Source organism: Molothrus ater, chromosome 6 (assembly GCF_012460135.2).
Source record: "Molothrus ater isolate BHLD 08-10-18 breed brown headed cowbird chromosome 6, BPBGC_Mater_1.1, whole genome shotgun sequence".
In the NCBI taxonomy this organism is placed as follows: domain Eukaryota; kingdom Metazoa; phylum Chordata; class Aves; order Passeriformes; family Icteridae; genus Molothrus; species Molothrus ater.
In genome coordinates, this window is record NC_050483.2 from 40,340,886 (window position 1) to 40,354,247 (window position 13,362).

Sequence of the window (13,362 nt, forward strand, 5' to 3'; positions counted from 1 at the left end):
TTTGATGAAAAACTTGAAGTGTAATTGCAAAGGAGAATAGAAAAATGGGTAGAATGGAGGTGTGATCAGGAGGCAGCTGGTGTGTGAAATAGCATGTGCGGAGATGGAGATAGGATTAGGCAGTATTAGAGATTAGGTTATTGTGTAGACTGGGTCACAGGGGTCTGGGCTTAAAGTATGGTGAGGTGTAGAAGGAGGTCAGAATTGGTGTGTATTAAATAAACAGATTTGCAAAGCCAGTGTTTTCTTCCTCTGGCTGGCTTGCATGCAGGAAAACACTAGCGACTCACACTGCTTAACACAGGCAAACTGGAGAGCCGTGGTGCTGCAGAAGGATGTTCAAATTCTGCTGACAGCCTGGAGCAGGGGACACCATGTGAGCATAGAATTTATCTGTCCATTGTTCTGGTTATGACACTCATGTGCACGCTCCATTCTTTCAATCATAGTTGCTGTTTGACTCTCAAGGTGTTCCTGAGAGGTAGATCCTCCAGGACCATGTCAGCTGGAGGAAGCAGTGTCCTGGAGAGCTGCAATGATTTGCTGATGTCTATAAGAAGATCAGCGTTGAGGTTGGAATCAGACTTTGAGATATTTTGGCTGCATTTGAAGGGCCGAGTACATTTTACTTCACTGCCCCACGTTGTAGCACAGAGCCAGTGACTAGGAGTCACAAGATGTGTGTGGGTCCTTGGGCTGTGTTTGGGGCATGGCTACCTAGTGGTGATTGACATGTGGAATGAGTCCCAAAACTCTGCTCCTAAGAGTGGGCACAGAGAAAGGTTGGGCACAGAGGCAGGTCTGGGAGGGTAAGGTCTACAGTATAGACTGGTTAGAGAGAGATGGGTGTGGGACACTGGCTTAGTTTGCCAAGGGCAGAGGGAACTGGAAGGCTGGGCACACAGAGCAGATGAAGTGTGAGTGTGTGGAGTTATAGATCCTGTCTTTATGCATCATATTGATCTCATTCAGTGTGTTATACTTAGCATTTTGTTTATATAATCACAGGGTGTTACAGGGGTTTGTTTATTTTTAACTCCTGGATGACTGGCAGTTTCAGTCTGAATCCTGTCTGTTTATGAATGGGAGAAATTTGTCCAGACCTGGCAAGAGGTCTTTGACAAAGGCTTTCTGGAAACTGGGAGAAATGCATTTACTTGACTTATATTATCTTGTCAGCTGGGAGCAAAATCCAGACAGGCGATCTGTGCATGGGGTGGTGAAAGCCCTGACCACTATTTGTTTGCAATGGTAAATGACTGTGTCACTTTGTTACATTTCCTTTAGGAGTTTATATTGGAAAAAGAAAGGGGGTAAGGTACATTCTGCATGATGCAGGAGTCTGGTGCAAAACCAGCCACCTGGTGAAGTATGTCAGATGACCAGAAGAGTTTGGGACTAGAAGATGTCTCATAACCACGTGGTCATGCCTGATCTCACTGCTGGTGGCTGCTCACTGACTTAGTATTTGTGTTCTGTTTCTTGTTGTAGACAGGGTTTGAGTGAAACCAGTCTGTGGATTTGGCACAGGATTCCCTGATACAAACAGAGTGCTGAATTATTAGAGATCAACACGTACCAGAGATTTTAGCAATGTGTCTGGATGCCCCTTTCTTCCTGTTTCACCACCAGATTCTCCAGAGGCAGTCATATTTCCCAGAAGAATCCAGCAAGGATTAAGAGGGTTTTCTCCCTGCAAGTTTAGATACAGAATGCTGTGTGTATCTCGAGGGCCTACTGAACCCTGGTGGAGCTAGGCTTCAGAACTTGCTTTAGAATTGACCCTGTTTGCCCTGATGGGTTGCAGTGCTCACTGCTGGCTGGTCAGCAGACATCGATTTCTATTTCCCATTGCTGTGAACTCTTGCATGGCTCACACACAGAGAGCTCAGTCTATCTGCTATGAGCTGCTGGGGTTGTTCACTGGAGGGAAAGTCTTTAGCTTCCAAGATCTCTCACTGTCAAAATATCTGGTAAAGCTGTCTTGTTGCCTCTCTCTACCCCTTGGCCAGGTTGCTCACACCTTCTGTTCTGCATGTCTGTTCCCCTTCAGCCCACTCCTGTCTGTTCATCATCCTCTCTCTCTGTGCATCTAATGGAAGTTGGTAATCCCGTTAGGTGCTTGCAGCGGGTGCTGCCGAATTTGCTTGCAACCGCCTGTGCCAGGTCGAGTGTCATTGCCAGCAGCACTCTTGGCGGGATGAAGGTTGCATTAGCGAACAGTAATTGAAATGCAAAATAACATTTTGATCGAGCGAGCAGGCTGTTTATTTATCAGATCAATAGCCAAAATGCCCCATCTGGAGAAGTCAGCGTGATAACAAGTGATAGCATTCCAAGGGCAAAGGGAACAAGCTCAGCGGGGAGGACATGCCGTCAGGGTGGGCTGGTTTCACTTGGGTCACACCAGGCCGTCAGTTGCTGAAATTTGCTTCTTTTTGGGTCCCTACTTGGAAGAGGGCAGGCTCCCTCCTAGTTGCATCAGCAAAGGTTTCCTGACCTCTGGAGAGAGAACAAGTTTAAATATGGGCTAGGACAGATTGCAGACGCGTAAAACCATGTGAGGTCTTCTTCCTCCCATGCTCTGATAGACTGAGGAGTGTGCCTCAAGGTGCAGACTGCAGATGATATGGCTTAGTTAGGCAGTGGTGTTTGATTGTTTGTTTTTGCTTTACTGCATTATGTTTGCTATAAAGGTCTGACCACTCACAGTGATGATCAGGAAGTATGAAGTCATCGTTTGGCTCCTGTAGCAAAGCCACTGGAATGGTATCTAGGTGCGTGCACATGATGAGGAAAGGAGAGATATGAGAGAAGGGAATTGTGTGTATTTGCATAATAAATTTATGCATACACAGATATCCTCCAGAATGAAGCTATGTAACATTTCAAGCTGTCTCAGAAAGGTACTATATGAAAGTGTAGAAGCAGCTGTATAGCTTCTTTGCTGGTGTTTGACTGCCTGTCTGTCTGCTTTGCTATGTCTGTGTTATCTTCTGCTTAACCATTAGCAGGGATGCTAAAGAATGGAAGAGGAAGAGAAACCAAGTTTAAGGAGCTTGCAAGCTTGCGTTCCTTTCTTTCATATCCAGAAAAAGTAACAGAGAAAAGTGAAAACTTAATGGGATGAGAAAGTAATCTATTGATGATGCTAAAAGGATTATTTCTGTGGGGTTTTTGTAATCACATTTAGTTAAATTTTCCTACAGTGATTCCAATTTGTGAGGAAAATCTAAGTAATTAAAAGTATTTTGCTTCAGAATTTGTTTTGACTGAACTGAGATTTTTAGGGGGTTTTTGTTTGGTTGGTTTTTTTTGTTTTTTTTTTTTTTTTTTAATCTAGGGAAAGGAACATGTAAGTTTTGCAGAGTATTGGGGAAAATGATGTGTTAATCTGCTATACATTTTCTGTCTAGTGAGCAGTTTGTTGATCTCATCTCTTGGTTCAGGCAAGTAAGAATGTGGGCCTCAGGTAAGATCAGACTTGAGTGGACAGGAAGCTGCTTTGTCAGTTAGAGGAAATGGGGACAGTCTGTGAGATGGATGAATGAAACGGACTTACAATAAGTTATGGGGACCAGAAGCTGGAATTTGGGTCAGATACATCTGCCTACTTAATATATGCAGTGTATGCTAAGAGATCTAAATACTTACCAAAGGTGAGAGTTTAGAGACTCAGCAAAACTGAACCATGAGGTTATTCTAAATAGGTAGCTAAGGATAATCCTGTATGTTAGAGCAGTGTAAGGTGTGCAGAAGGAAACCTCTGTTTCTGTGTAACCTATTCTCCTTACACCTGTGGTATTCATTAGCAGAAAAGGAGCCTGCTCTACAGTTACTCACAATCACCTTGCTTTGCCACTATATCATCTTAGAAATACTTTCTGAATAGTCAGGGTTTAAAAAAAATCAGATTAAAAAGCACTAATTTCCCTTTGTTATTTCCTATGCTGTAATTTATGTGGAACTAATTTCAGTTAGTTTTTCAAGATCTGACAGGTTTTGAGCAATGTTCTAATGATGAGGCACTTAGTAATAGATTTCTCTCAGTGCTACAGGTGGAGTCTAGGCAAAGCCCATCTAATCTATCTGCATTGTCTTGGCCAGGGTGGGAGAAGGAGGCAGAATCCCACTCCAACACTAGTAGTGTGTAGTTTAAGCACAAGAAAGAGAAACCTTCCCAACAATTATTACCAGCTCAAACGCAGAGAATTTCTAAATGCATCCAGGTTGAATAACATTCAAGTTCATATTTCGTCTTGATAAACCCAAAGTCCTCCTTTTCAGTAAGCTAGTGTTCCTAAAGAAATGTAAATTACTAAGTCTCTTTGCACATTTATTTCTAGGCTGATGTCTTTGATATGTATCTCCCATCCTAACTCCTTCCCCAAACACTTAGAAAAATTAAGCAATTCTTCTGGGTCTCTCTTTTTTCATACCACTGTTCACCATGAATTGTAGGCAAGGTTGAAGGGGGATGTCTTCAATTAATATCTTGAAATGCAAGGAAGTGCAGGCTGACAAATTTGTACTGGTGGCAGATTTCTCTCAGAAATGCTGAGAGGGTACTGAGTCAAAGGTCTCTGAGAGATGAGATGTTGGATCAGGCTGCAATGCAAAAGTAAGTGTGATATGAATGGCAGTGCTAGAAGTTCTCCTTTCCTTGCTCATCTGAGAAGGTGGAAGAAAAATTCTGATGTATAAGTGTTTGAAATGTGCTCTACCGAGCCTCCTGTGTATGGATCTCATTCACAAGTGTCTGAAGGACACTGAAGGTGCTTAGAGAGATACAGATTATAAGTACTCTAGATAGGCAGAGTACAAAGAAAGACACTCAAGAAGAAATGAAGGTCTAGCTGAGCATTTCAACAGGGATTGAGTTGCAGCTTTGCTGTGTGCAGGCAAACTGTTGAACTGCTGTGAATGTAGGAATAGTGGGCTAAGTGGAAATGTGAAGCACAGAATGATAACGTTGGGGGGAAAGGGAAGGGTGGTGGTAGAATTTGGATAAATAGTGAACAGCAAGTCAACCCTGTCCTTGTTCTGCTGTGGTATCAGCAGTAAGTATAAGCAAGAGGCATTAGCTCAAGTGCTAGAGCACTTCTGGAGGAAGTGCCATTTAGTACACCAGAGGGCAAGATACCTTCAAAAGGCAGTGTGTTAATAAGAGAGTGAACTGATAATATGTGTCACACCTCCAGATTAATTGTCACTTCATCTGTGTAATACTTTTTACCGTTTACTAACAAGACTGTTGTCGTAAGTGTGAAGAGAAATTGCAGTAATGAGGAGAGGGATGAAGGCTAGTGGGAAATCCATAATGTCTTCTGCCCATGAGAGCCTTTTTTATTTATTAAGCAGCCTCCAGACATTTTGCTGTGGCAGCTTTTTTCAGCATGAGCTAACTTGGGCTAGAGAAGATCTACTGATATGTAACTGGGCTCTGGTTATGCAATGGGTCAAAGGGATAAAATATCTTCTGAGCATTAGACAAGTAAGTACTATTTGTGTAATAGCCAGAATGTGAGCACTAGCTTGTCCAAAGACAAGTGTGTAGTATTAGGAGGGTGGGGAGGCATATTATGGACAAATGCCTTGAAAACTGGCTGTCTGGGTTTCCACAACAGAATAGGAGCATAACCCATGCAAACCAAAGGGGGCCATTACTAGGAAACATAGCAGAACTCTTAAAAATTAGATCTGTACTCCAGAGAAAAATAGTTAAATTGAGCTGAGTTCTGACTCTTGTCCTTTATAGCAATGCAAAATACTGTGATTGAAACAAAAATCACTAAAGCACATGCACTGGTGTATTTATGTTTATGATCATGCCCATCATGCTGGTACTACCCAAGCTCTTGCCTATGCTCAGAGAGAAATTAAGTTTGTCCTGGAAACAGAGTATGTTCCTGTGTGATAGACTAAGCCCAGAAAAGATTCCTGATATGACTCAGTTACCCACAGTTATCCACTGTACAGGAGTAAAGTGGCACATTGACAGATCCCATTATTCTTGGACTGTTGAATGGAGAAAAGCTGTCAATATAGATAGTCTCTAAATGATGGCTCTCTCATTTGAAGTCCACATGGAGTAAAAGAGCATGAGAAAGTAGTGTGGGCACTGATCCCTTTCCTCCCTAGCACTTTGGTGGGTGTTCTCAGTGAGGCAAGAGTGGGAGTGTGTCTGTGAGCTGTCCATGGTAAAAGCAGGTTGACCAACAGGTGTGGCTGAGCTCTGTGACATTAACTCTTTGCATAAGTGGCCTAAAATTACACTGGCTGTTATTGCAGCTGTCACATCTAGCCTGACACTTGGAAAACATTATTTATTTCTGTCTTCTGTATCTAAAAAAAACACCTGACAAAATTTGGCTTGTTGGAGTTGCAGCCAGTGTTTTAGAAGCTGACCTACATTGTTTGTCACTCCACTGTGGATTGCAAAGCTCTCTCATGTGGCTCACAAAAGACACAGAATCTATGTTGCCCATGATGTGCACATCCCGTTTACATGCAGTGCGTTGCATTAATTGCATTGCATGTAATGCAAGTTTGTGTCATCTGAACTGACAAATACTGAGAGCAGAAATAGGTCACTACCAGAGAAGAGAATGGATGTTTTATCTCTCTTATCATTGGTGTTTCTGCAGATTAAAGCTACTTTCATCTTCCATGACTGGTTTAAAAATTTCTGTGCAATCCAAAGTGTGCTTTTGTCACAAGCTGGTGCCTGAACTGAGCAGCTTTTACTGGCAGATTTCTCAGGTTTTGTCAGTTCAATAGTTTTGTTATTTAAGTATAACTTAAATCTACTGTGAGAACTTCAGGACTGAAGTACAGTTTCACAAGTACAGCCATATGGCTCCTGGAAGTCACAAGCTCTCCCCATCCTTCCTGCAGGGTTTTCCAGTTTATGGAACTTTGGAAAATCAAGATTTCATTCTGTCTGGAATCCATATCCAGTGTGAGAGCCATCCAAAAAAAAGTCCATTTCTGACCTTTTACATTTCTCATTGTGCCCAGGGAATAGGGAAGATTTTTCCTGAGGAGGGGCTGAGTGTTTTCTATTTCTCCCCTCCATAAGCTGATACTAGTTCTACAGATGTATTTCAGTACCCATTTTAATTATAATTTCAGTCTTTTTGTGGAAAATCTCCAACATGCTGAGTTGGTGACTTGATGACTAATCCAGAAAATACTGGTGAAGGGGCTGGACTACATGGCAGAATGTATGCCCATTCCTTACTTTCTTCAGGAAACTGGAGTATAGAACTGTTCTATCCTTGCATTTCCTGTTGAAGATGAGGTTTCAGACACTAAGGAATCTTAGCAGTTTTGTCACTAAACTTTTCTTGATCCAGTTTTGGAATAGCAAGTGGTACTTGGAGAATGTAGAAGGTCAAATACTTATGTTTGCATGTCAATGCTCAGATGGTATTGTTACTGAATTGTCTATACCTTTAGCTGATAAAAAGTTCCCCTGGAGGGGAGAAGTTACCTTCTGTTACAAAGCAGGGTGTTCTGGCTGTCCTGCTAAGCAGGTGTGAGTGGCGGACATTTTTTTCTCACTTATACACAAAGACTACTGAATTATTGTCATTTCCAAATCCCTAAGTGGGATAAAGAGCTGAATGTAGGTACAAATTACTATTTCGGGCAAATAGTCAGAGTATAATAACCCAGAAGGATGTGCAATAAAATAGCCTTACCTGCATCAGTCCCAAACTTGTAATCCTTGATGTTTAAAAGAATGAAAATCAGGGGTACTACTGCCTTAATTTTATAACTCCAGTCTTCTGTCCCTTTCTGTTCCTCCCTATCTAGCAATTTTTCCTTCTCTTATTATTGCTGTTGTTCTCAAAGATCATTAAACTCATAAGCCTTTAATGGCTAAATACCAACCATTGCAGAGAAATAGCAAAAGATGAAAGGCTGGAGAAGAATTGAGGAAACTTGTAATATTAACCAACATTGCTGCCCAAAGGAGAGAACGCTGATGGATAAAAACCTAAAGCACAGTCCTGACTTGGTCTAAACTTGTGTATTTACCTCCAGAATCACTGAGGTCAGAGCATGCTCCTCTGAGGGCAGTTACGAGCACATAAAGGCTAAGAACACTGTTAGTGATAAACAGCAGTGGGTTTATGAAACAGGAGTACAGCAGACAATAAACCTTCTTGATGCAATTAGATAATTAGTGGGCAAAAGGAATGCAGTGAATAGACTGACTCTGGACCATGCATGGGCTTTTGACACAAAGCTGTGCAAAATCTTATTAGGGAAATTAGATCAAATTGGTTTTGATACAAATCCTGTGAAATGAATAATGGATTAAATGACAGAATGTAAACAGAAGGGTTAGAGATATTCTTTATCCTTCTGCAAAGTTGATGTCCAAAAGGACAATGCTTTGACTGTAAATACTCATTGGTTACCTGGAAGGAACGTAAAAGTGATCACTCTCAAATTTGCAGTTGACAGAACCAAAAAATACTAAAAAAAATCAGCGTAGAAAAAAATAAGAGCTAGGCTGATAAAATGATCATTGTGAACGGGCTTTGGTAAAACAAGTGATAATTAGCACAGGGTAGTTCAAAGATGTTCTACTTTGGAACAAGGAGAATCTCCAAATTTCGTGTTGTGCAGAGCATGGTGGCCAAAGTAGCTTATGCTCAGAGAGGTCCCAATGAGACAGGCTATCAAATTGTGTGAGCTGATGTGCATCCTGATGTCTGGCAAAGCTACTGCTCCGTTGGTCCATATGTCTTCCTGGCTGTGTGCTCTCCAGAGTGACTCTCCCCTGTAGTGCTGCAGCATTGCACTGTGCAGTTCAGGGCACCTTGCTGCAACAGAGACCCAGGGAAGTTGGAACAAATCCAGAGAAGGACCACAAAGATGCTAAAGGGATTAGCAGAAATGACCTATGATGAGGAAAGGTGAAAAGAACGAAATGTTTAGAACCTCTAAGCCTGTTACATGGGCACAGAAATAGTAACGGAGTTTCCTGTGCCAGCACGGAGGAGAGTTGGATCAAGTCTCTCTCCTTTTACATTCCTATTAAGGTAACTAGAGCCAAGCAAAATGGCTGTTCATCACTTTGAACTCTTTGCAAAAAACATTTAGCTGTTCTTCTTGAAGTTCAAGATGTTGTATCTCATTGCCAGGGGACACTCTGACTATTTAAAAATCAGCATGGGATTTCCATGAGACTTGCAGAAAGTCAGAAGCCAGAAAAGAAAAGCACATGCTCTGGAATGGCTGGAGTCACCTTAGCTGTAATCTTTGATCTATCTTCGTGTTAAGGGCTTTAGCTCTCAAGCATGCATTCACATCCAACCAGAACTTGCTATGTACTGCTGCCTGCTGGAAGGGAGCAGGAGGGTCCTCAGTTGTAAAGATGTAGGGGGCTTGTTTCTTGATTCACCCTCAAACACTCACTGTTTGCATGCCTTGGGGGAAGAAGGCTCCTTATTTCCCCAGGTTTGCTTTTTCTTTTTCTTTTTCTTTTTCTTTTTCTTTTTCTTTTTCTTTTTCTTTTTCTTTTTCTTTTTCTTTTTCTTTTTCTTTTTCTTTTTCTTTTCTTTTTCTTTTTCTTTTTCTTTTTCTTTTTCTTTTTCTTTTTCTTTTTCTTTTTCTTTTCCTTTTCCTTTTCCTTTTCCTTTTCCTTTCTTTCTTTTTCTTTTCCTTTTCCTTTTTCTCTTTTTCTTTTCTCTTTTTCTTTTTTTCTTTTTCTTTCTTTTTCTTTCTTTTTCTTATTTTTCTTCTTCTTTTTCTTCTTTTTCTAAAATTTATTTTATCTTTTTGCTTTGTTTGTTTTATTTTTTGTTTTCTCTTCACTGAAGGAAAGTACCTTGGTAAGCACTCTTGAGGTCATCTGTGAATGTTGGGCTATTTAAGTAACAGAAGTTGGGATTTGGGCTCCACTGATGGAATTTGCCAGTACAGGTCATCTCCCTATCATTCCTGTTTGATAGTGCTTTTCTCTGTCTATCTTGAAAATTACAACTCCAGCTCCTCTTACTGTGGAGTTCCACAGTGCAGAACAGTGTTTTATGGTTATTTTGCCTTCCATTTTAACCTTAATCTCATGTTGCTGTATCCAGTGATCTTCATTTCTTTACGACAGATGCACTTCTCAGGTAGGGAGAGGTTCTAGAGCCTGCACAGCAGGTTTCAGCTTTGCTGTGAGATGTTAAAATCTAGTCTCAGCTAGCAAAGTTTCATCTTCCTTCACACGGTCAGCTGTCATTGGACCAGATCTGCAATATGTCTAGGTGCCCTGTGGGAATAGAGATGGATGCACCTGCAGTGATTTCTGTAACTGCTCCATGACCTCTAGTTCATTGTGGCCCTCTGGGCAAAGCATGGGCATTTATCAACTCATCACACTGTCTCTGAGAGGGCCCAAACCCTGGATTCCTCTCAAGTAACACCAGGCAAAGCAGCTGAGGAACGTGAGATGCCTGCCCATATTCTCAAGGTCAACAGTCTTGCCAAAAAACAAACTTGGCTGATCGATCCCAGAGATAGGAGATGAGGTCAAACTTTGAGGATGAAACAGAGAAGGGAAAATTAGGGGATACTTAGGTCAAATGAGATCATAAGGATGCAGGACCGTGAATTTACTGCATATCAAACATCTATATTCCTATCATCAGACTCACAGATGTGATACATAAAAGTGTGCACTCCAGCTTTGCTGATTCACAGAATGTTTTGTCCTGTCCCCTGATGGATTTGAATCCTTGGGAGAAGGAGTTGCCACAAATACCAGGTAAATAGGCTGAAACTGAAATAGAAATTACCCACATGACCATGGTGTGGAAACTTTAAGCAAGCAGAGGTTCCAAGAAGAAAAGTCAAGCATCTCAAGTCAGTCAGAATTCTTTGCCATGTCATTAGGAAAATGCATGTTTAGTTTTTCTTAAAGCCTTTGACAAATTTTCTTGCTGAAGGGAAAATTTAACCTCTCAGGTTAATACTATTATCAATTAAAAGGTGTCAAAGACCCTACTCAGAAAAGAAAGAGAAGTCAATTTTCAGCATGATAAAGGTTAACATGCATTACCCACAAAGATCAGTATTGTGGTGTTTGATCCATGTGTTAATGATCTGGGAAGTGGGTGAACAATGAGACTGCAGATGAAATCAAATTACCAAGGAAGAGTGAAGAACTCCAGAGGATCCTAATAAAGCTGGGTGTGTGGCCTGCACAGCATAGTAGCACAAGAAATACACTGTTGACTTAAAAAAACATTGCACACCAGAACGGTTAATTTGATTTTTTCATCTTAAATGATTCTAAATTAACTGTAGCAACTCAGGAATAAGATGGAGTGTTGCACTAAGTAACTTCCTAATACTATTTGTTGAAGAAATGGTAACAATTCAGGTTTTCATTTAAAGAGGGGAAAAAAGCAAACAGCGCAAGGAGTTACATAATATGTAGACTGAAAATAACTTTGAAAATATTGTAACGTCACTAGGTAATGGCATGCCTTTGCCTTGACTACTGTCCAGACCTTCAGCTGGAGAAGTGATGGAGCAGTGCCAGTTCCATGCTGCTGAGGAGCTGGCTCATTGAACTCTGTTCTGGACTGAACAGAAATAGCCAGACTAAAGGAAGTTCAGAGATGGATGATGAAGCAGATAAGAGATCTGCAAAATCTTCTGCATGGAGAGCAATCATATAGATAATGAAGAGCTGAATGAAGAGAACATGGCAAAACTACATTTCCTGAGAAGGAGAGTCAGGAGATGTTCAGGGATCCTGACAGACTGTGAATATATTATAGGCAGATAAAACTGGGATTTGTTCATACACCCCACAAGTAATCCCTGAAACTCATTGCTGTAAATATCATAACATTTAGCAATCTTCCAAAAAAAGACTGAACACTTTTAAAAGGAATAAGACTATCTGTGATGAAAATAAATACAAAATGCTTGAAAAGTTCTTTCCTGAACTGAAATGGTGACGTTCTTTCCATAAATTTTAGAGTATAACCCCTCTTTAAGAAGTGGGAATTTGTGTGGCCGTGCAAAAGCTCAATACTAGTAAATAGAAGAAAGATTAAGATTTAAGATTGAGCAGATGATTTTTTGAGCAGATGATTTTTCCTTCTGTTTTGAGGCTCCTCTTTTAGTGATGATAGTGCAGTAGGGCAGGGTAAAGGGTGAGATGCAGTGAGAGAAGGAGTTAAACTTGAAAATTAATCAAAGACTTCTGTATTACAAATGAAAAAATGAAAATCCAATCTGAGCCAGTCCTTTCTGCAGAATATGCTACTGAACATTTTGCATAAAGCTAGGACAGCCCATTCTCTACCAAACACCTTTTTCACCTGGTCTGCCACAGGGAAGCTTGTTTCCTTCTGCTGTCTCAGGGTAGATGGTGCTCTGGGTAGACTGTGCTTCATCAGTACTCATGCTCCTTCCCAGCACTGCAGCCTGTGAAGAGCCTGAAATTATGATTACACGAAGAGCTTTGTCTTTAGTGTGAATCTGTGGGGAGCAGGTGGGCTGGTCTTAGTCAATTGTACCGATATTCCTCAAGAAGAGCCTGCATGGGGTTGAACTTCCTGAGCCAACTGGAGTTGGACTGAGGAGGCAAAAGGAGGGCTCTCTTTTGAGTAAACCTGGAATGGGGTTTGGCCAGGTGGTTGCTGAGTGCTTTGCTCGCTCCCTGCAGGCTGCTCGGCAGAATGGCCACGGAGGAGCGGCACCTCTCCTCCAGCTGTGGGTCCTTCATCAAGACCGAGCCCTCCAGCCCATCTTCTGGCATCGACGCCATCAGCCACCACAGCCCAAGCGGCTCCTCCGACGCCAGCGGTGGCTACGGGATGGCCATGGGGGGCCACCCCAATGGCCTGGACTCGCCACCCATGTTCAACGGCACGGGCATCGGCGGCGGGTCCTGCCGCAAGCGCTACGATGACTGCGCCAGCGCCATCATGGAGGACTCGCCCACCAAGTGCGAGTACATGCTCAATGCCATCCCCAAGCGGCTGTGCCTGGTGTGCGGGGACATTGCTTCGGGGTACCACTACGGCGTGGCTTCCTGTGAGGCATGTAAAGCCTTCTTCAAGAGGACTATTCAAGGTATGGCGGGAAGGAATGCGAACTGAGGCATTCACTCCATAGAAATAAAGGGACATAGCCCCAGATGTTGCTGAGACTGTGGTGTCATATAAAAGGGGGAAAGGGAGAATGAATGTAATGCACCTAACTCTCCATCCTTTTGTATGCTTCCTCTCTCCTCCTGCTCAGTTCTGGTCCTTCCAAATCAACATGGACATGGAGTTAGACTATGTGATGGTAGGAACCTTTGCTAAATTCCATGCCTGACTGGCTACCAGATTTGGG

General features: G+C 42.0%; 1 protein-coding gene across 2 annotated transcripts in view; it reads left to right on the plus strand.

Annotated features, from left to right (window-relative positions):
• ESRRB (estrogen related receptor beta) overlaps positions 1 to 13,362 on the plus strand; it is a 123,969-nt gene that overhangs the window by 73,701 nt on the left and 36,906 nt on the right. For both annotated transcript variants that reach the window (XM_036384654.2, XM_036384653.2), the window contains exon 2: positions 12,689 to 13,098. In XM_036384654.2, the coding sequence (XP_036240547.1) occupies positions 12,689 to 13,098 (410 nt within the window). The remainder of the gene's footprint in view (positions 1 to 12,688; positions 13,099 to 13,362) is intronic.